Source organism: Phaenicophaeus curvirostris, chromosome 16, assembly GCF_032191515.1.
Source record: "Phaenicophaeus curvirostris isolate KB17595 chromosome 16, BPBGC_Pcur_1.0, whole genome shotgun sequence".
Taxonomy (NCBI): Eukaryota; Metazoa; Chordata; class Aves; order Cuculiformes; family Cuculidae; genus Phaenicophaeus; species Phaenicophaeus curvirostris.
In genome coordinates this window covers 14,355,455-14,374,197 of record NC_091407.1, presented here as the reverse complement: position 1 = coordinate 14,374,197, position 18,743 = coordinate 14,355,455, and the positions used below count along the sequence as shown (strand labels likewise).

General features: G+C 65.2%; 3 protein-coding genes across 5 annotated transcripts; 2 read left to right on the top strand and 1 right to left on the bottom strand.

The window, feature by feature from the left end:
* Positions 1-490: 490 nt before the first annotated feature.
* RGS11 (regulator of G protein signaling 11) lies at positions 491-6,273 on the bottom strand. Of its 2 annotated transcripts, none has more exons than XM_069869745.1 (17): positions 6,173-6,273; positions 4,772-4,868; positions 4,402-4,452; positions 4,208-4,314; positions 4,054-4,105; positions 3,911-3,969; positions 3,692-3,768; positions 3,516-3,597; positions 3,327-3,395; positions 2,801-2,830; positions 2,656-2,717; positions 2,340-2,453; positions 2,104-2,219; positions 1,308-1,395; positions 1,096-1,234; positions 939-1,021; positions 491-867 (listed from the first exon to the last, which is right to left on the bottom strand). In XM_069869745.1, exons 1-17 carry the CDS (start codon positions 6,188-6,190, stop codon positions 741-743), a joined length of 1,371 nt encoding a protein of 456 aa, XP_069725846.1. In that variant the 5' UTR covers positions 6,191-6,273; the 3' UTR covers positions 491-740. The 2 variants fall into 2 exon arrangements, with proteins under 2 accessions (XP_069725846.1, XP_069725847.1); XM_069869746.1 differs by having other exon boundaries at positions 2,801-2,824.
* A 1,806-nt stretch (positions 6,274-8,079) lies between these two features.
* ARHGDIG (Rho GDP dissociation inhibitor gamma) lies at positions 8,080-12,761 on the top strand. 2 transcript variants are annotated; one of them, XM_069869793.1, is made up of 6 exons: positions 8,080-8,326; positions 10,029-10,214; positions 11,079-11,162; positions 11,241-11,317; positions 12,103-12,166; positions 12,252-12,761. In XM_069869793.1, exons 1-6 carry the CDS (start codon positions 8,095-8,097, stop codon positions 12,449-12,451), a joined length of 843 nt encoding a protein of 280 aa, XP_069725894.1. In that variant the 5' UTR covers positions 8,080-8,094; the 3' UTR covers positions 12,452-12,761. The 2 variants fall into 2 exon arrangements, with proteins under 2 accessions (XP_069725894.1, XP_069725893.1); XM_069869792.1 differs by having other exon boundaries at positions 11,079-11,317.
* Positions 12,762-12,981: 220 nt separating this feature from the next.
* PDIA2 (protein disulfide isomerase family A member 2) lies at positions 12,982-17,537 on the top strand. Its single transcript, XM_069869805.1, has 11 exons — positions 12,982-13,201; positions 14,125-14,331; positions 15,190-15,323; positions 15,397-15,534; positions 15,602-15,718; positions 15,795-15,920; positions 16,007-16,201; positions 16,514-16,634; positions 16,764-16,945; positions 17,215-17,301; positions 17,434-17,537. Exons 1-11 carry the CDS (start codon positions 12,982-12,984, stop codon positions 17,512-17,514), a joined length of 1,608 nt encoding a protein of 535 aa, XP_069725906.1. The 3' UTR covers positions 17,515-17,537.
* Positions 17,538-18,743: the final 1,206 nt, after the last annotated feature.

Sequence of the window (18,743 nt, the reverse complement as noted above, 5' to 3'; positions counted from 1 at the left end):
CAGCTGGGGCTCGGCTCCGGGGAGGAGAATAATCCTGCTGCCCGATCCTCGGCCTCCGCTCAGATTAATGGGCTGAGGGCAGGGAGAGCGGCTCAGCTGCCAGCCCCGCTCTCTGTGTGCCCCTGCCAGCCTCTCGGGCTCTTGCAGTTGGGTTTGCCGGCTGGAGGCACCTCTGGCCATGCTCTAAAGGCCTTTTTTCTCCTCCCTGGGGCTGTACATGGGCGCAGCGGTGGCAGCAGGGTGGCCGAGTGCCGTGAAGTGCCAGCTCGGCTGTGCCAGGAGGGCCGTGGGGCTGGTTTTGCCCCTCGCAGCGAGCAGAGCTGGGGCTGGTGTCTGTGCCGTGGGCACAGGTGTCGGGGGGGTTGGACCCCGTATTGGGGGCTGCACCTCGCTGGGATGCAGGGCTTGCTGCCAGCCCTGGGGTGCCTGCCCCCACGTGCCCTCTCCCCGAAAGCCACAGATGCTGCAGGGTTTCCCCACGGGGGTTTTATTGTCTTGTGCGCAGGAGGAAGGGGTGACCCCACACCAGGCCGGCTGGGTGCAGGGTCCCCGAGGGAAAAGAGGGTGCAGGGATGTGAGTGGGGACTGGAGGCTGCTGGGAGGGGGGATATATGGCTTCTTTCCATCAGTGCTACGGCCGGCAGGGTCCTGCGACGGGGCTGGGTGTGCTGGGTGGGGGCTGTGGCTGAGCTGGAGGGTGCTGGGCTGGGGGCTCCCATGCCGGTGAGGGGCCAGGGCCCTCAGCTCTCCTCCTCAGGGACGGGGGCAGCCGCAGAACTCTTGCTCCTCTCCTCGACGTTGGCCGCGGGCACTAGCAGGGCTGGGCTGGGGCTGGAATGGCGCTGCTTGCGCATGAAGGGGAAGACCCTGTGGGCAGAGCGGGCTCAGCACCAGCGGGGACAGCCCCAGCGCCCCAGGGCTCTGACCCCAGCCCTCACCTCTTCTTGGTCTCGGGGGGGATGATGGCCTCGGCCAGGAGGTTCTTGTAGAGATCCGACTTGAGGAACCGCGGGTAGGAGTCCTGGGTGAGCAGAGGGGTCAGGCTGGTGCCCAGCCCTGCCCTGCCCTGCCCCACGCAGCCCTGCCCTCACCCACCTTCTTCATCAGCATGTAGATGTGCATCTGAGCATCATCCATCACGTAGCGGTGCGGCGTCTTGATACCTTCCAGTGTCCGCTCCATGGTCTTGCTGTCGATGTTCACCCAGCGCGTGGCCCCGGGAGCCAGGAACTGCCTGGGGAGTCACAGCCGGTGAGATGTAGCACCTCAGTCTCCCCCCTCAAACCTTTTAGCCTGCTGGCACTCACTGGTAGATGGAGTCCACGATCTCAGAGATGCGGGACTGCTCCCCGTAGCGCAGTTCCTCACACGCCTCCCAGAAGCTCAGGTTCTCGGCTGGGGAGGAGGACACGACGTTGGGGATGGTGACACGAACCCCAGGCCATCGCTGCTGGGTTCATAGCTCAGCCAGCTGCGGGGTCAAAGCCCCTGGGATGGAGCCAGATGATGCAAGGTGGGGTGGTGGGTCCTATATGGGACCAGTGGGTGAGGAGCTACCAGGACAGGTTGGTCAAGAGATACTTGGGATGGGAAGGGACAATACTCTGTAGGGACAATTGTTGCAGGGAGCTGTTAGATTTAGGGTTAGAGCTGTTGTGTGCAGAGTTGTCCCTGTGGAGAGCTGTCTTAGACCCCACTGGGATGCGTGGTGGGTTTGGGAACGCCAGGATGGGGCAGTGGGTTTGGTGTTGCCTCAAGCTCCACCAGGGGAGGTTTAGGCTGCACATTAGGAAAAACATTTTCACAGAAAGGGTCACTGGGCACTGGAACAGGCTGCCCAGGGAGGGGGTTGAGTCACCTTCCCTGGAGGGGTTTGAGGGACGGGTGGACAAGGCGCTGGGGGACATGGTTTAGTGAATGATGGGAATGGTTGGACTCGATGATCCAGTGGGTCTCTTCCAACCTGGTGATTCTATGATTCTAAGATGGGGCAGTGGATGAGGTGGTCCTTGGACACAGTGGTGAGTCTGAGAAGAGGTTGGTGAGTCTGGGGATGCTGGGATGGGACGATGGGTTTGGGGGTGCTGGGATTGAGCTGCTCACCACTGAACTCCTTCTTGAGGAATTCGAGGAGCTGTGCCCGGCCCAGGGGGTCGGTGATGAGCTCACTGAAGTTGAAGCCCCAGCGCTCCACACGCAGCTTTGTGGGGGTCGGCACCCTGCGGGTGACACCAGCACTGGGGCTGGCAGCCCCTGACACTGCCCCGCACCCCGTCCTGTGCCGTGGGGCATGGGGGGCAATGGGGACAGGGACTGGCAGCCCCTCTGTGGGCGCTTACGTGGGGGCGTTCATGGCCCAGTACGTGGTGTCATCCGTGATCCAGGGGTTGCTGGGCAGGCAGCCAGACATGATGGGGTCGTGGGGCACGTACTGCTCATTGAACTTGAGGTACCTGCCAGGAGCAGTGGCTGGAGGTGGCCTGGGCCACTGTCCCATCGCTGCCACCAGCCCCAGCCACCGCGGGGCTCTGCGATGCTCACGGAGCCTCCGCTCTGCTCCCTGACAAGGGTGACGGCAGCGTGGGTGCTGCAGGATACAGCGGGGATGCGGGTGCCCTCGTCACCCTGACGGGGACCCTGCCGCCGGCCACTCACCCCTCGAGGCAGATGGAGGACTTCACCCTGGTCCTGGCCATGGCCTTCCTGCAGCACTCGATCTGGTGCCGGCCACGGGGAGATGTCAGGGGCACCCGGCAGCCCACGACCCCCCAGGAGCCACCCCCACCCTCACCCTGCTCACCTCCCGCTTGTAGTAATCCATGTTCTTGGTCTGCAAGAGACACGCGGAGCCAGGTGAGGGCACGGTGTGGCCAGGATCTTGTGCCCTGCCAGCACCACTCTGGGCAAACACCCAGGCACCCAGACCCCCCTGCCCTCCCCAGCACCCACAGCCCATCCCCATGGCCTCCAGCCTTGTCCCCCGCACCCCTCCTGGCTCCCACAGCACAGCCCGCAGCACAGACCCTGGCGTTCATCCCCGTGCCCCAGCCTGGCACCCGCCCCATGTTAGTGGCACTTACGTGGGCAGAGGACACGGCACACGGCGCAGAGGAGAGAAAGCAGGAGGTTAGTGATTGGGGGGCCTGACAGGGAGCTGGGGCAGCCTTAGTGGGGCCAGGGGTGCTAGCACGGAGGGTGCTGGGGCAAACTCACAGCCCCCCAGGCTGGACACGCGGACGGAGAGCTGGGGCGCGTGTGGGCAGAGGCTGGGGGGTACAGCCAGGCACCCAGGGCAGCTCAGACCCCCACCAGCAGCCCCCACTCACCAGCTGGACACGGGTGGTGTGGCAATTCCTGCGCTCGGGGCCCTGCTCCAGCACGTTGGGGGCTCCCGGCTGCAACGAGAGCATCGTGCCAAGGGTTGGTGGGACCCCCCCTGCGCCTCGGCCCTCTCTGCCTGCGCAGGGCTGCACCCAACACCCGACACCCCTTGCCCCCTGCCAACCCATCCTCACCGGGGGCCGGTTGACGAGCCAGAATGCCTGTTCCTGGCAGTCGATGACGATGCGATCGCCCTTGCGCCGCTGCTTGGCTGCCCTGCCCGTGCACAGGCGGTAGGGAAGGTGCTGGCACCCAAGGGTGCGCCGTGCCCGGCAGTTCCGCGAGGTGCGGCGGTGCCAGGCTCACTCACCGCAGCTGCTCCCGCGCCTGCATCACCACAAAGTCCCACGTGTGGTTGATCCGCTTGTGCAGGAGGTTGTAGTTGTCCTGGGGAGCGGGTGGGCACCGTGTGACACCTCAGCCTGGCTCGGGTCCCATCGCCGCTCCGGCAAAGGCAGGGACGGTGCCACCCTGCGGGCGAGCTGAGTGCCCCCTAACTCATCACAGGTGTGAGGAGGGCACCGCTCACCTTCTCGTGCTCAATCAGGTTGCCCTGCTTGCGGATGTTCTTCTTGGCCAGGTAAATGGCTGCAAGAGGAGCAGCAGCGCCTCAGGAGGAGCTGGGGAAGGGGCTGCAGCCCACGCTGGTGCCAGCAGCACGGTGGCACCTACCGTAGTCCAGCTCCGTGGCCGGCCACTTGGTGCTGGTCCAGAAATAGGGGGTCTGTGGGGGGAGGGAGGCTGAGATGCAGCATCGTGGGTGCTGGGTGCCAAGCTCGGGGAGCCCCGGGGCTGTGGCAGTGCCCGCACTGCTGCTGCGACGTACCTGGAAGCGGTAAGGTGACTCGTCTGCCCGCAGCACCAGGCTGCGGGGGTCTTTGAGGGGGTAGATGTAGCCGTGCTTCACGATGAGGTTGCCGAGGTGCAGCGACTCTGGGGGAGCAGGAGCAAGGACTGCACGGGGGCTCGGCAGCCCCGGTCACCCCTGGGGGTGCTGGGTGCCCACGCCAGGGCACTCACCCTCCTCGCTGATGCCGTACTTCTGGATGAGCCACTCCACGATGTCGTTCCCTGGGGAGCGAGGCAGCGTTACTGGGGTGCAATGGGGTCCCCTGGACTGGGCAAGGTGGGGGGTGTTCCTGGGCTGGCACAGCAGATGCTGAGGGGGTCACACAGGGTGACGGGGGCTCTGCCAAGGACGTGCTGGGCCGCCCGCCCCGTTCAGCCGGTGCATAATTGATGCCAGCTGCAGTGCTGAGCACCAGCGGGCACGGGGAGGCGAGCACGAGGGGTGCCACGAGGCTGGGTGTGCGGCCGGGGCCACCTAGGGAGCCCCCACACATTTCCCCACCCCACACGTCCCCCGGGGCGCCCCGATGCGGGCACCCACCTGTCATCGCGTGGGGGATGACGGTGATGAGCAGGCGCTGGTTCCTCATCTTGATGCCCATGTCAGGGTCCTGCATGCTGACGATCATCCGCTCCATCTGCCGAGAAAGCACCTGCCACGCTTAGTGCCCCAGCCCGGGAATTGGACCCGGGCACCGCCTGGCACCCCCAGAATGGATGTGGGCATCCTGCACCCATCCCAGGGACAGCCTAGCACCCCAAGCCAGCGTTGGGACAACCCATTCCCATCCTGGGTACCACCTGGCACCCCGAGCCGGTGCTGGGACACCCCATTCCCATGCCAGGGACACTGGGCACCCCCAGCTGGTGCAGGGACACCCTGCGCCCATCCTGGGTACCACCTGGCACCCCCAGCCAGTGCTGGGACACCCCATTCCCATCCTGGGTACCACCTGGCACCCCCAGCCAGTGCTGGGACACCCCATTCCCATCCTGGGTACCACCTGGCACCCCCAGCTGGTGCTGGGACACCCCATTCCCATGCCAGGGACACTGGGCACCCCCAGCTGGTGCAGGGACACCCTGCGCCCATCCTGGGTACCACCTGGCACCACAAGCTGATGCTGGGACACCCTGCACCCATCCTGGGTACCACCTAGCACCCCCAGCCAGTGCTGGGACACCCCATTCCCATCCCAGGGACACCGGGTACCCCGAGCCGGTGCCGGGCACGCAGCAGCCTGATGGGCGTGCGATCCCGGAGCTGCGGCCCCCTGGTCGTGGGGCTCGGGCCGTGGCGGGGCCCGCGTCTCCGGGGCGGTGCCCGGTGTCCCCGCGGGACTGGGATGCGGCTGGTCCCCGGCGGTCCTGATGCCCGGTTCCCAGCGTCCCCACGGTGCCAGCGCTCGGTTCCCGGTCCCCTCGGTGCCCGTGCCCGGTCCCTGCGCTGTCTGGTTCCCACGGTGCCGGTTCCCGGTCCCCAGGGTCCCAACACCCGGTCCCCGCTGCGCTGGTGCCCGGTACCCCCGGTGCCTGTTCCCTACGGTGCCAGCGCCCGGTCCCTAGGATGCTGAGGACCGGTCCCCACGGTGCAAACGACTGGTCCCCTCGGTGCCCGGTTCCTTAGAGCGCCGGTGCCCGTAGCCGTTCCCCTCGGTTCCCGGTCCCTACGGTGTGGGTTTCCCGTTCCCTGGGATGTCGGTGCCCGGTTCCCACGGTGCCAACTCCCGGTTCCCCCCGGTTCCCGGTCCCTGGGGTGCCAGCTCCCGGTTCCCACGGTGCCAACTCCCGGTTCCCCCCCGGTTCCTGGTCCCTGGGGTGCCAGCGCCCGGTTCCCACGGTGCCAGGCGGGTGCGGTGCCCTGCGCGGTGCGGCTGCCCGTGGGACCGGTGCCGGTGGGGGCCCGGTGGGGGTCCCGGTGGGGGTCCCGGTGCCGGCTCACCTTGCGCAGACAGGGCATCTGGAGGCGGGGGTGCCGGCCGCGGGGCCGCCGATGGCATCGCGGGTGCGCGCCCCGCCCCGCCCCGCCTGACCGCGCCCCCGCCCCGCCCCGCAACCGGCCCCGGCCCCGGCGGGGACAGCGGCGACGGGCACAGCCGGGGGGGCGGGGAACGGCTGTGCGGGAGCCGGGGGATGCGGGATGGGGGCAGGGGTGCGGGATGGGGGCAGCGATGCAGGATGAGGGCAGGGATGCGGGATGAGGGCAGGGATGCGGGATGAGGGCAGGAGGCGGGTAGCACTTTCAGGGGGATGCGGGATGAGGGCAGGGATGCGGGATAAGGGCAGGGATGCGGGATGAGGGCAGGGATGCGGGATGGGGCATCGATGCAGGATGAGGGCAGGGATGCGGGATGAGGGCAGGAATGCAGGATGGGGGCAGCGATGCAGGATGAGGGCAGGGATGCGGGATGAGAGCAGGAGGCGGGTAGCACTTTCAGGGGGATGCGGGATGAGGACAGGGATGCGGGATGAGGGCAGGGATGCGGGACGAGGGCAGGGATGCGGGACGAGGGCAGGGGGCGGGTAGCTCTTGCAGGCAGCGGTCATGCAGGTTGAGGGGAGGAATGCAGGATGAGGGCAGGATGCGGGTAGCACTTGCAGGGGAGATGCTGGGTGCGGGCAGGGTGCGGGCAGCGCACTGAGGGTGCAGCAGGGGGCTTGCGGGGCGCGGGCAGCACACGCGGGGGGATGCGGGTGCGGGAAATGAGAGCCGGGAGCGGGCAGGTCTCGCGTGGGGCGAAGCCATCAGGGTGCGGGCGGCACATGGGGGTGCCGGTGCGGGCGGCGCGGGAGGGTACAGGCACGGCGCTTGCGGGGCGCGGGCAGGGAGCACAGGGAACACAGGGAACGGGGCTGCGGGGCTGCAGGCAGGGCGCTCAGGGAGCGGGGCTGCGGGCAGGGGGCTCAGGGAGCTCAGAGAACACAGGGAGCGAGGCTGCGGGCATGGAGCAGAGGGTGAGGGGCCGCGGAGCTGTGGGGCTGCGGGCAGGGAGCTCAAGGAGCTCAGGATGCTGAGGGAGCTCAGGATGCTGAAGAAGCTGAGGATGCTCAGGGAGCTGAGGATACTCAGGATGCTGAGGGAGCTGAGGATTCTCAGGGAGCTGAGGATGCTGAGGGAGCTGAGGATGCTGAGGGAGCAGAGGGAGCTGGGCTGCGGGGCTGCGGACAAGGAGCTCAGGGAGCTCAGGGAGCTCAGGTAGCACAGGGAGCGGGGCTGTGGGCAGGGACCTCAGGATGCTGAGGGAGCTCAGGATGCTCAGGGAGCTGAGGATACTCAGGATGCTGAGGGAGCTCAGGATGCTCAGGGAGCTGAGGGAGCGGGGCTGCGGGGCTGCGTATAGGGAGCTGAGGATGCTGAGGGAGCTGAGGATGCTCAGGGAGCAGGGCTGCGGGGCTGCAGGGCTGCGGGCAGGGAGCTCAGGATGCTGACGGAGCTCAGGATGCTGAGGGAGCAGAGGGAGCTGAGGATGCTCAGGGAGCAGAGGGAGCGTGGCTGCGGGGCTGCGGGGCAGTGGGCAGGGAGCTCAGGATACTGAGAGAGCTGAGGATGCTCAGGGAGCAGGGCTGCGGGGCTGCAGGGCTGCGGGGCTGCAGGGCTGCGGGGCTGCAGGGCTGCGGGCAGGGAGCTCAGGATGCTGACGGAGCTCAGGATGCTGACGGAGCTCAGGATGCTGAGGGAGCAGAGGGAGCTGAGGATGCTCAGGGAGCAGAGGGAGCTGAGGATGCTCAGGGAGCAGAGGGAGCGTGGCTGCGGGGCTGCGGGGCAGTGGGCAGGGAGCTCAGGATACTGAGAGAGCTGAGGATGCTCAGGGAGCTGAGGATGCTGAGGGAGCAGAGGGAGCGGGGCGGGCGCTGCGCGGGTGGATGAGCTCACTGCAGTCTCGCCGCCCAGGAGCGGAGGGGCTGGAGCCGCCGAGGGGCGGGGGCGGGCGGGCAGCGGAGCCGCCGCGTCTGCGGGAGCCGCCGCCGCCCCGCCGGGCCGCGCAGCGGAGCAGGAGCCGCCGGCACCGGCACAGCCCGGCCATGCTCGGCCTGGATGTGTGCGAGGCCGGCGGGCAGCTCGTCGAGCTGCTCTGGCTGGCGCTCTGCTACCGAGGTGAGCGGCGCCGGGGCGGGGGGAGGCTGGGGGAGGGCTGCCCCGGCTCCCCAGCACGGGAGCATCTCCCCGGGTACCTGCAGGGGGAGCATCGTCCGGGCCCGGGGCGAGCGGAGCATCCCTGGGGCTGGGGGCTACCCAGCTGACGTCCCCCGGGCTCCCCAGAAGGGGAGCATCACCCTGAGCAGCTTCAGCCCAGGCAGCGGGTGCGTGCAGGGTGAGCATCACCCTGGTCCTTGGGGGACTGGAGCATCCCTGGGGTTGGGGACCACCCAGCTGATGTCCCCCAGAAGGGGAGCATCACACCGAGCCCTGAGAGAGGAAAGCGTCCCTAGGGCTGGGGACCACCCAGCTGACGTCCCGCAGGCTCCCCAGAAGGGGAGCATCAGCTCAGGCTGCATCAGCCCAGGCAGCGGGTGCATGCAGGGTGAGCATCACCCTGGTCCCTGGGGGAGCAGAGCATCCCTGGGGGTGGGGAACCATCCAGATGACCCCCCACCGGCTCCCCAGCAGAAGAGTATCTCCCCAGGTACCTGCAGGGTGAGCATCACGCCGAGCCCTGTGGGAGTGGAGCATCCCTGGGGTTGGGGACCACCCAGCTGACCACCCCCCAGCTCCCTAGAAGGGGAGCATCACCCCGAGCCCTGGGGTTGGGGACCACCCAGCTGACATCCCCCCGGCTCCCCAGAAGGGGAGCATCACCTCAGGCTGCATCAGCCCAGGCAGTGGGTGCATGCAGGGTGAGCGTCACCCCAGGCCCTGGGAGAGCAGAGCATCCCTGGGGCTGGGGGACCACCCAGCTGCCCCCGCTGCCACCTCACAACCCAGCACATGCCACCCATGCAGGGCTGGCGGATCCCCTGGGTGGGTCAGTCCCTGGTCTGGGAGCTGGCACGGCCAGGTGCCACACGCTGCTGTGACAGCTGAGGTGCAGGGGACTTCACTGGGGGACCAGCAGTGCAGCAACGCCACTGCTCTGTGCCCCCGTCACCACCACAGCTGGCCCTGTGGCTCGGGGGCTGAGCACCAAGGTCCCTGCCTCAGGCTGTGTCCCCAGTGTCCCCAGGGATGGGGTCTTCAGGGTCATTGTGGAGCTCTGTGCTTGCAGACTGAAGGGCAGTGGGTGTGGGGGACAGTGCAGCAGGCAGGGCAGGGTCAGGAGCCGTGGGGACATCGCTGTCCTATGTGCCCCACACTGCCTGGCACCTGCTGGACACATCACTTGCCCCTGGAGCTGGTTTTTCCCTGCAGCCACTGGCAGTTTGGGTTTGGGGAGGGAGACGGGGCTGCTAGCAGCTGCCCAGCATGGTTGGAGGGGGCTGCAGGGAGGTGCCAAGGATCCCTCAGGGTGACAGGGCGCAAAGGGTGGGCTGCAAACACACACTGCGCGCACCACGTAAGCACCAGCTCGTCTTGCTTCATGACCGTGCGGAAATGCAGCCGGCGGCGCTGCCTCGGGTCTCAGCTGTGCCACTGGGCCCTGGGGACACGCAGCCTGGCAGGCAGCATCCCTGCAGCCCTGAGCAGGGTGACAATTCAGCTGCCCCACAGGCCATTGCTTGTGGCCACCCGTGGCGTGTCCCAGCTCGGCCACCCTCGCCCCCCTCCCCCCCCCCCCGGTGCCTCTGTGTTGTGGGATGTCCCCGGGGTGTCCCCAGGGTGTCCCCAGGGTGTCGGGGCTGCCACTGCTTGTCCCCTGCAGACATCATGGCTGACAAGGAGGGGGTGATGCTGTCGCTGGAGGAGGAGGAAGAGGATGCCGACGTGGCCCTGGCGTACAAGACGCCAGAGAAGAAGAGCCTGCGGGAGATCCAGGACCTGGACCCAGGGGACGAGAGCCTGCGCAAGTACAAGCAGGCGCTGCTGGGTGCCATCCCTGCCGCCGTGGGTAAGGCCGGGGGCTGCCTGCTGGCGATGGGCACCCCGGTACCCAACCCCGAGCGATGCAGCCTCGGTGGGTGCCGGGAGCTCGGGCATCTCCGGCAGGGATCGCTAGCATTGCCTATGGGTGCTGCCTGTGCCCCCCACCCGCGAGGAGACCCCGGCATCCCCCTGCCAATCCCGTAACGGCTGCCTGGGGACCCCGGTTGCCTTGGTTACGGGATCACCGCTGCAGTTTCCATAGGAACGGTTACAAGGGACCGGGAAATTCATGGGATGATGGAGACAGAGCAAGCAGCCGCAGGGGCCCCGGAGTGGCACGGCGGTGCCGCTGCTCCCCATGACACCCACCCCAGGCCGGTGCTGCCCTCGGTGTCTGTGCCGGGCTTGGCTGCTCCGTGGGTCCAGCACCCTGGTGATGGGTGCACGAGAGCTGGGGGGGTAGGGCGTGCAGGCGGTAAGGTGGGTGCAAACCATCAGGACGTGTGTGTGGTGGGGTGCAAGGTGCTGATGGGGTGGAGGTTGAGCTCTTGAGATGCAACGAGGCCAGCACCCACCTCAGAGGATGCCTTTGCCTGCCTCTTCCTTCTCACCCCTCCCCTCATCCGGCTCCCAAGCTTGGGAGCGTCACAGCCTGGGAGATCCTTGTGGCTGGACTGTTTTTTGATGGTCTTACTCCAAAGGCGTTGATGCCAAGGTCTGGGCTGGCCTGAGATGTCCGTGGTCTTTTGCTCCCTGCCTGGGCTGCCTGGCTCTTGCTGGCTCCTCACACCCCTGCTGTGGCACCTGTCCCCTCGTGCCACTCCAGAGGGATCAGCGGCCGTGGGCTGGGGGTGGTGGGTAAGGTCTGTGCCCTGCCACTTGTCCCCAGATGCCAGCGTGCCCAACGTGCAGGTGACGAGGCTCACCCTGATGTGCGAGCAGGCGCCGGGGCCCATCACCATGGACTTGACAGGTGAGTCGTGGGGGAATCGATGGGAGGAGGCGGAGGAGGAGGAAAGGTGTCAGGCTCATGAGCCACCTCCCTGCGCAGGAGACCTGGAGGTGCTGCGGGGCCGGGCTTTCGTGCTGAAGGAGGGGGTGGACTACAGGGTGAAGGTGTCTTTCAAGGTGAGGCAGGTGCATGGTGCCCTGTGCCCTCCAGCTGGGCTGGGCACGGCCCTGCTTCCTGCACACTCCAAGAGCCCCAGACCCTTTCCAATGGGTTCCTTCCTACCACCCATGGGTTCCCTGCTGCCTCTGGGTCTCTGCCACCCGGGGTCCCTTCTGCCTTAGAGTCTCTGCCCCCCACCCCTTGACCTCAGAGCCCTTGCCCTCCTGGATCCCTGCCACTCGGGCAATCCTTGCTGCCTCCAACATCACTGGCATCCCAGAGTCCCTGCTGCCCTGGAGTCCTCACTATTAGAATCATAGAATCCCTAGGTTGGAAAGGATCATCGAGTCCAACCATTCCTATCAAATACTAAACCATGTCCCTCAGCACCTCGTCCACTCGTCCCTTAAGCCCCTCCAGGGAAGGTGACTCAACCACCTCCCTGGGCAGCCTCTGCCAGTGCACAATGACCCTTTCTGTGAAATATTTTTTCCTGATATCCAGCCTGAACCTCCCGTGGAGGAGCTTGAGGCCATTCCCTCTCATCCTGTTCCCTGTCACTTGGGAGAAGAGGCCACTTGGGGTTCCCTGCTCCCACCCTGGATCCCTGCCCCTCTCAGGGGTTCCAGTCACCCTGCTCCCTGCCTTTCCCAAGGGTCCCTGGAGATCCCTGCCCTTCCCAGGGCACGTCCCTGCCACCAAATCCCGCTGGACCCTGAGGGATGTGCAAGATTGGGCTTCAGAGCTGGGCTCCCCAGGGTTGGGGGGCACCACCCGTGGCACCCGTGCCCTCTGTCCGCAGGTGAACAGGGAGATCGTCTGTGGGCTGCGGTGCCTGCACCTCACCTACCGCCGTGGCCGGCCCGGTGAGCACGCTTGGGGGGTGGGGGTGGGGGGTCCTGTGGTGACCCAGCCCTGCTCACCCAGCCCCACTCTCCCCTTCTTGCCCAGTGGATCGTGACGTCTTCATGGTGGGCAGCTATGCGCCGCGGGCCGAGGAGTATGAGGTGGTGACACCGGCAGAGGAGGTGCCGCGGGGATGGCTGGCACGGGGCTCCTACCGCGTCCGCTCCCTCGTCACCGACGACGACAAGACGGAGCATCTCTCCTGGGAGTGGGGCCTCTGCATAAAGAAGGCCTGGGAGGACTGACCCCCCCCTGCACCCCGATTCCCTCCCTCCAGCTCGGGGACGCGGTGCCTGCCATCCCACGGGACACCTCGCCGGCACCGCCACTCGCTCCGGTCGCGTTGAAGGGTGTTGGGGAGGTCTCTTAAGCGAGCGGGTGCCCACAGTCGTGGTCTTTGCAACCAAAGTTATTTTTAAGTCCTGTTTTTTTTTAAAATACCGACGCTCGCCTGGTCCTCGCACATCCCCATCACCGGGACTGGGACTGGGACCCTGCCGTGGTGGCACCGTGCCCGCCCGGTTGCAGGCTGCGCTCTTCCATCGCCATTAAACCCTACAGACTGGTCTCTTACTGGTGCGTCCGTGCCCCTATCGCTTCTAGTCCTCCCTGTCCCCATCTTACTGGGACAGACGGCTGGAAAACAGCCACCTGGTCCCGCTGCCTTATCGGTGGCTGGAGCAGCCAGTAGCGGAGGGCCACGAGCCCCTGGGGACTGGCACCACCCGCCCCGTAACCTTTATCTGGGTTCTCTCCCGGCTTCGGCGCTGGCACCATGCGGGGCTGCGGGGGCCGCTTGGTTTGGCTGCTGGTGCTGTCACTGGCCTGGCTGGAGCCGGCCCTGGGGGGCGAGGATGGGGAGGTGGAGGAGGAGGACGAGGATGAAGATGAAGTGCTCTCAGATGAGCTCGAGGAGGAAGACGATGTCCTGGTGCTCCATGAGCACAACTTTGCCCGTGCCCTGAGCGAGCACCGGCTGCTGCTCGTGGAGTTCTGTGAGTGCAGAGTGGGGCACAGGATGGGGGCTGCAGGCAGGGACAAGGGTGGGGGTCAGGGGGACGGGATCACAGAACATGGCATGGGACAGGGATATGGGATGGAACAGGGGTATGGAGCAGGGACAAGGCTGTGGGTCAGAAGCACAGGGTCACAGCGTGGCGTGGGACAAGGGAAAGGGCTAGAACAGGGATATGGGGTAGGGGCAAAGAAGTGGGTCAGAGAGAAGGGGTCACAGTGTAGTATGGGACAGGGATACAGGATTGAACAGGGATATGGGGTAGGGGCAAAGATGTGGGTCAGAGGGACAGGGTCACAGAGCACGGCATGCGCCAGGGGTACAGGGTGGAACAGGGATATGGGGTAGGGAAAAGGCTGTGGGTCAGAGGGATGGGGTCACATCATGGCATGAGACAGGGATATGTGATGGAACAGGGATATGGGGCAGGGACAAGGCTGGGGATCAGAGGGACAGGGTCACAGAGCACAGCATGGGACAGGGATACAGGATGGAACAGGGATATGAAGCAGGGACAAGGCTGTGGGTCAGAAGCACAGGGTCACAGTGTGGCGTGGGACAAGGGAAAGGGATGGAACAGGGATATGGGGTAGGGACAAGGCTGGGGGTCAGAGGGACAGGGTCACAGCGTGGCATGGGACAGGGATACGGGACTGAAGAGGGATATGGGGTAGGGGCAAAGATGTGGGTCAGAGAGAAGGGGTCACAGCGTGGCGTGTGACAAGGGTATGGGATGGAACAGGGATACGGGGCAGGGACACAGGCAGAGGTTTGGGGCAGGGATGCATGGTGGGGGAGTGGCACGTGGGCCCTGGCACAGCCTTTACATGCCCTGGCCACCCGCCGAGCCCACCCTGGTGTCCTGGGGCTGTCCCTGCTGTCAACGCTGTCCCCTGCCCACAGATGCGCCGTGGTGTGGTCACTGCCAGCGGCTGGCTCCTGCCTTCGCCGAGGCGGCCACAGTGCTGAGGAATGAGTCCAGCCCGGCGTGGCTGGGCAAGGTGGACGCCACGGAGCAGATGGCCCTGGCCAATGAGTTCAACATTACCTCCTACCCCACGCTCAAGCTCTTCCGTGATGGCAACCGCACCCACCCTGTCGTCTACACCGGTAGGGGCTGTGATGGGTGCAGGGGAGGGTGGCAGAGGGTGCTGGTGAGAGGGGTGGGGATGTGAAAGTTGCCTGGAGGAGAAACACCTGGGGGTGTTGGTTGACAGCAACTGAACATGAGCCAGCAGTGGCCCAGGTGGCCAAGAAGGCCAATGGCATCTTGGCTTGGATCAGAAACGGCGTGGGCAGCAGGTCCAGGGAGGTTATTCTCCCGCTGTACTCGGCACTGGTGAGACCACTCCTCGAATCCTGTGTTCAGTTCTGGGCCCCTCACCACAAGAAGGATGTTGAGGCTCTGGAGTGAGTCCAGAGAAGAGCAACAAAGCTGGTGAGGGGACTGGAGAACAAGAGGAGCGGCTGAGAGAGCTGGGGTTGTTTAGCCTGGAGAAGAGGAGGCTGAGGGGAGACCTTATGGCTCTCTCCAACTACCTGAAAGGAGGTTGTGGAGAGGAGGGAGCTGGGCTCTTCTCCCAACTGCCAGGGGACAGGATGAGAGGGAATGGCCTCAAGCTCTGCCAGGGGAGGTTCAGGCTGGACATTAGGAAAAAATTTTTCACAGAAAGGGTCATTGGGCATTGGCAGAGGCTGCCCAGGGAGTCACCTTCCCTGGAGTTGTTTAAGGGATGGGTGGACGAGGTGCTGAGGGACATGGTTTAGTATTTGTTAGGAATGGTTGGACTTGATGATGAGGTGGGTCTTTTCCAACCTGGTGATTCTATGATTCTTTGATGTCCTGATGGGTATCACGGGAGGTTGGTGGGCAGGTGCTGGTGCACAGGGTGACAGCACTGGGGGCGAGGAGGGAGTGGCAGCCTGGTGAGGGACGGCAGGGGTGATGGCACAGGTTCCACGTGGCAGGACGCCTGGACACAGAGGGCATCGTGCGCTGGCTGCGGCGTCGGGCTGGCCCCACCGCCACGCTGCTACAGGACCCCGACACCGCTGATGCCTTCATCAGCTCCCAGGACTTGGTGGTCGTCGGCTTCTTCAAGGTGGGCTGGGGCGGGCAGGGGTGTGATTGGAGCTGTGGCCACGACTGTGGGTCCTCACGGGGTGGTTGTGCAGGACCTGGGTGGAGAAGCAGCCCAGGTGTTTTACGAGGTGGCCAGCGAGGTGGTGGATTTGCCGTTCGGGGTGGCAGAGGCAGCCGAGCTCTTCCAGGCGTACGGGCTATCGGCCGACACCGTCGTCCTCTTCAAGAAGGTGAGGGGGTGGCAAAGGGGCGGTGGGGCCATCCTGGCCCAGCCCTCACCAGCCCCTGCCCCAGCAGTTCGATGAGGGACGGACAGACTTCCCCGTGGACCCAGCGCGGGGGCTCGATGCAGCTGAGCTCACCCAGCTGCTCCGCATCCACAGCCTGGAGCTGGTGATGGAGTTCACCAAGGAGGTACAGCCCATCCCTGGCCTCGTCCCTGCCAGGGCTGCGTCCCCCCTGCACTCACCCTCCTCCTCCTCCTCCGCAGACCTTTGAGCAGATCTTTGGTGCCAAGATCCCCCACCACATGCTGCTCTTCCTCAACAAGTCCTCGTCGGCACAGCTGGCGCTGCAGGACGGCTTCCGCGCGGCCGCTGATGGCTTCCGGGGCGAGGTGAGGAGGTCTCACGGCTGGGACATGGGGTGGTGGCCGCCGTGCGCCCCCAGCCCCCGTGCAGAGCCACTCGTGCCCCGACACAGGTGCTCTTCGTGGTGGTGGACGTGGCTGGATTAGGTGCCACCGTCCTGTCCTTCTTCGGCATGACACCCGCTGACGCCCCCACCCTGCGCCTCGTCAAGATGGAGAACAACCGCAAGTACCAGATGGAGCAGGACGACTTCTCGGGCACGGCCATACGAACCTTCGTCCAGGCGGTGCTGGACGGCAAGGTGAAGGTGAGGGATGCGGCACCGCACCAGCTAGCATTGAGGATGCTTCCCTGTTAACTCTGAAGCTTAATGACGGCACTTGTGTGGGGAACACCACCTGCTCATTGGTGCTGCCAGGCCTGAGGATTCCGGGGGGAGGTTGTTACAGGGAGGGAGGCTGTTGATGTGGAGACACGGAGCTGGGGTGGCAGCACAAGGGAAGAGGTGGTGCAAAAGGTGGCACAGGAGCCCCCCTGGCTCCACGCTGGAGCCAGCCTGTGCCCCGTGGGGTGCTGGCATCACTCATCCAGGGCTGTGGCATCCTGGCTGTCCCCACAGCCTCGCCTGCTGAGTGCGGAGCCCCCTGAGGACTGGGACACGCGGCCCGTTAAAGTCCTGGTGGGGAAGACCTTCGAGCAGGTGGCATTCGACGAGACCAAGAACGTCTTCGTCAAGTTCTGTAAGTGCCGGTGCCGCCTGTGGCCCTCCCTGAGCTCTGCCATGGGGCTCAGCTCCCCACAGGCCCATCACCGACCCCTATCCTGGGGGACACGGCACCCTGACCCCCAGCACTGTGCCCGTCCCGCAGACGCGCCGTGGTGCTCCCACTGCCAGGAGATGGCGGCGGCCTGGGAGGAGCTGGGCGAGCGCTATAAGGACCACGAGGACATCATCATTGCCGAGTTGGATGCCACAGCCAACGAGCTGGAGAACATCACCATCCACGGCTTCCCCACCCTGCACTACTTCCCCGCGGGGCCCGGCAGGAAGGTAGGTGGGTGCACTCGTGGGGCCACCCTGGGTGTGCTGGCACCCAGGGGACGGGGTCACCCCTTGTCTCCCTTCCATCTCATCCCAACAAGGCCAGGCTGGATGGGCCTTGGCAGCCTGATCCAGTGGGACGTGCCCCTGCTCATGGCAGGGGGGGATAGAACCGAGTGATCTTTGGGGTCCCTTCCAACCCAAACGATTCTATGATTCTATGATTCTATGATTCTATGATTCTATGATTCTATGATTCTATGTTCTCGTGGCTCCAGATGGTTGAGTACAAGAGCACCCGAGATCTGGAGACCTTCTCCAAATTCCTGGAAAATGGGGGGACACTGCCTGAGGAGCCGCCTGCGGTGAGTGAAGACCCTCCAGCCAAGGGTCAGGGACCCCCACGCACTCTGCTGGGCAGGGGGATGGACCCTGGGGGATGGGGATGGGGACAGGCAGGAGGGTTGTGTCTTTCCATGCTTCACTGTCTTCTCCAGGTGCCTGAGACCCCCGAGAACAGCACGGGCAGGGAGGAGCCGAGTTTGCTTGGGGCGGCGGAATCGCGGGATGAGCTGTGAGCCCCATCTTGCTCAGGTGTGGGCTATAAACCACCTGGAAACCATGCGGGCTCTGGTCTGTGTCTGCGGCTCCACCGCACCGCGGGGTGCACATTGTGGGGAGCATCGTGTGTCCTGGGGATGGGGTGCTGCAAGGGGTCCTCTGCCTCTCCACGGGTCTGAGCCAGCACAGCTCCATGTGGCACTCGCCCTGACAGCCCTGTGATGACACGGGGTGGCCAAGGCCACGGAGGGGACAGCCCTGGAGGGAGCCTGGAGCTCTGCACGCTGACCCTTGTGCTGGGTTGCTGGGGTGCAGGTGGTGGGGGACCAGCTGGCATCTCTCCTTTGTGGCTCCACAACCGCATCCCAGCCCCAGGAGGTGCTGTCACAGCCAAGGAGCACCCAGCCCTGGCTCCACGTGCTCCTCTTAAGCCTGGCTCCAGCCTCTGGGAGCCTCTGTGACCACCCAGCGTCCCCTTCGAACCCCAGCACTGCCCCCTCTCCCCTGAACCTGCTGCTCCCAGGCTCTGGGTGATTCCTTCAGGGGCAGCACTGGTCCTCTGGGGCTGGGATGTGCCCGGCCACCCCATCCCAGAGCTGCTCAGGCCCTTCACTATCCCTGCCCCATCCTCTGCGGCCCCGGTGCCTGCTCTGCAGGGAAGGACAAAACCAGCAGGCGATGGGACTTGGGGTTTATTTCATTTGATCCAAGTACCTTTGAAAAGATCATTGCATGAGTGCAGAGGAGACACCACCGGGGCTGCACGGCCGCTGTACATATTTACAGGAGACCCTCTGAGAAAAAAAAAGGGATAGATGGAAATCCTGGGCATGTTAACAACCTTGCCAGATGCACCACCAGCAGAACTTAAAAAAACAGGAAGGGAAAATGTCTATAATGCTGTTCCTGGGCTGAAAACAATTGTGGATTTTGCTGGAAGTAGTGTAGGTGCAGGTCACAGAACTAGGTTTTAAAGGCACTCGGTGACATGCACAACAGACTGAGTGGCATCCTGGCATGGTGACCCCAGCAGCTACATCGCCGTGGCCAGGAGCAGCACCAGGGAGGGTGAGCAGTACTGTGAAAGCCTCCGAGCTTTGGGGCCACCCCGGTTTCTGTGGGTGAGCAAGGGCTGGTCCCCAGAGGAGCTGGTGCAGACCTAGAGCCGCGCTAGCAGGGCAGGGTCCAGGCCTGGGAACAGGCAGGGTGGTGGGAGAAGTGGTGCAGCTTCTAGGTTTTTGTGGCT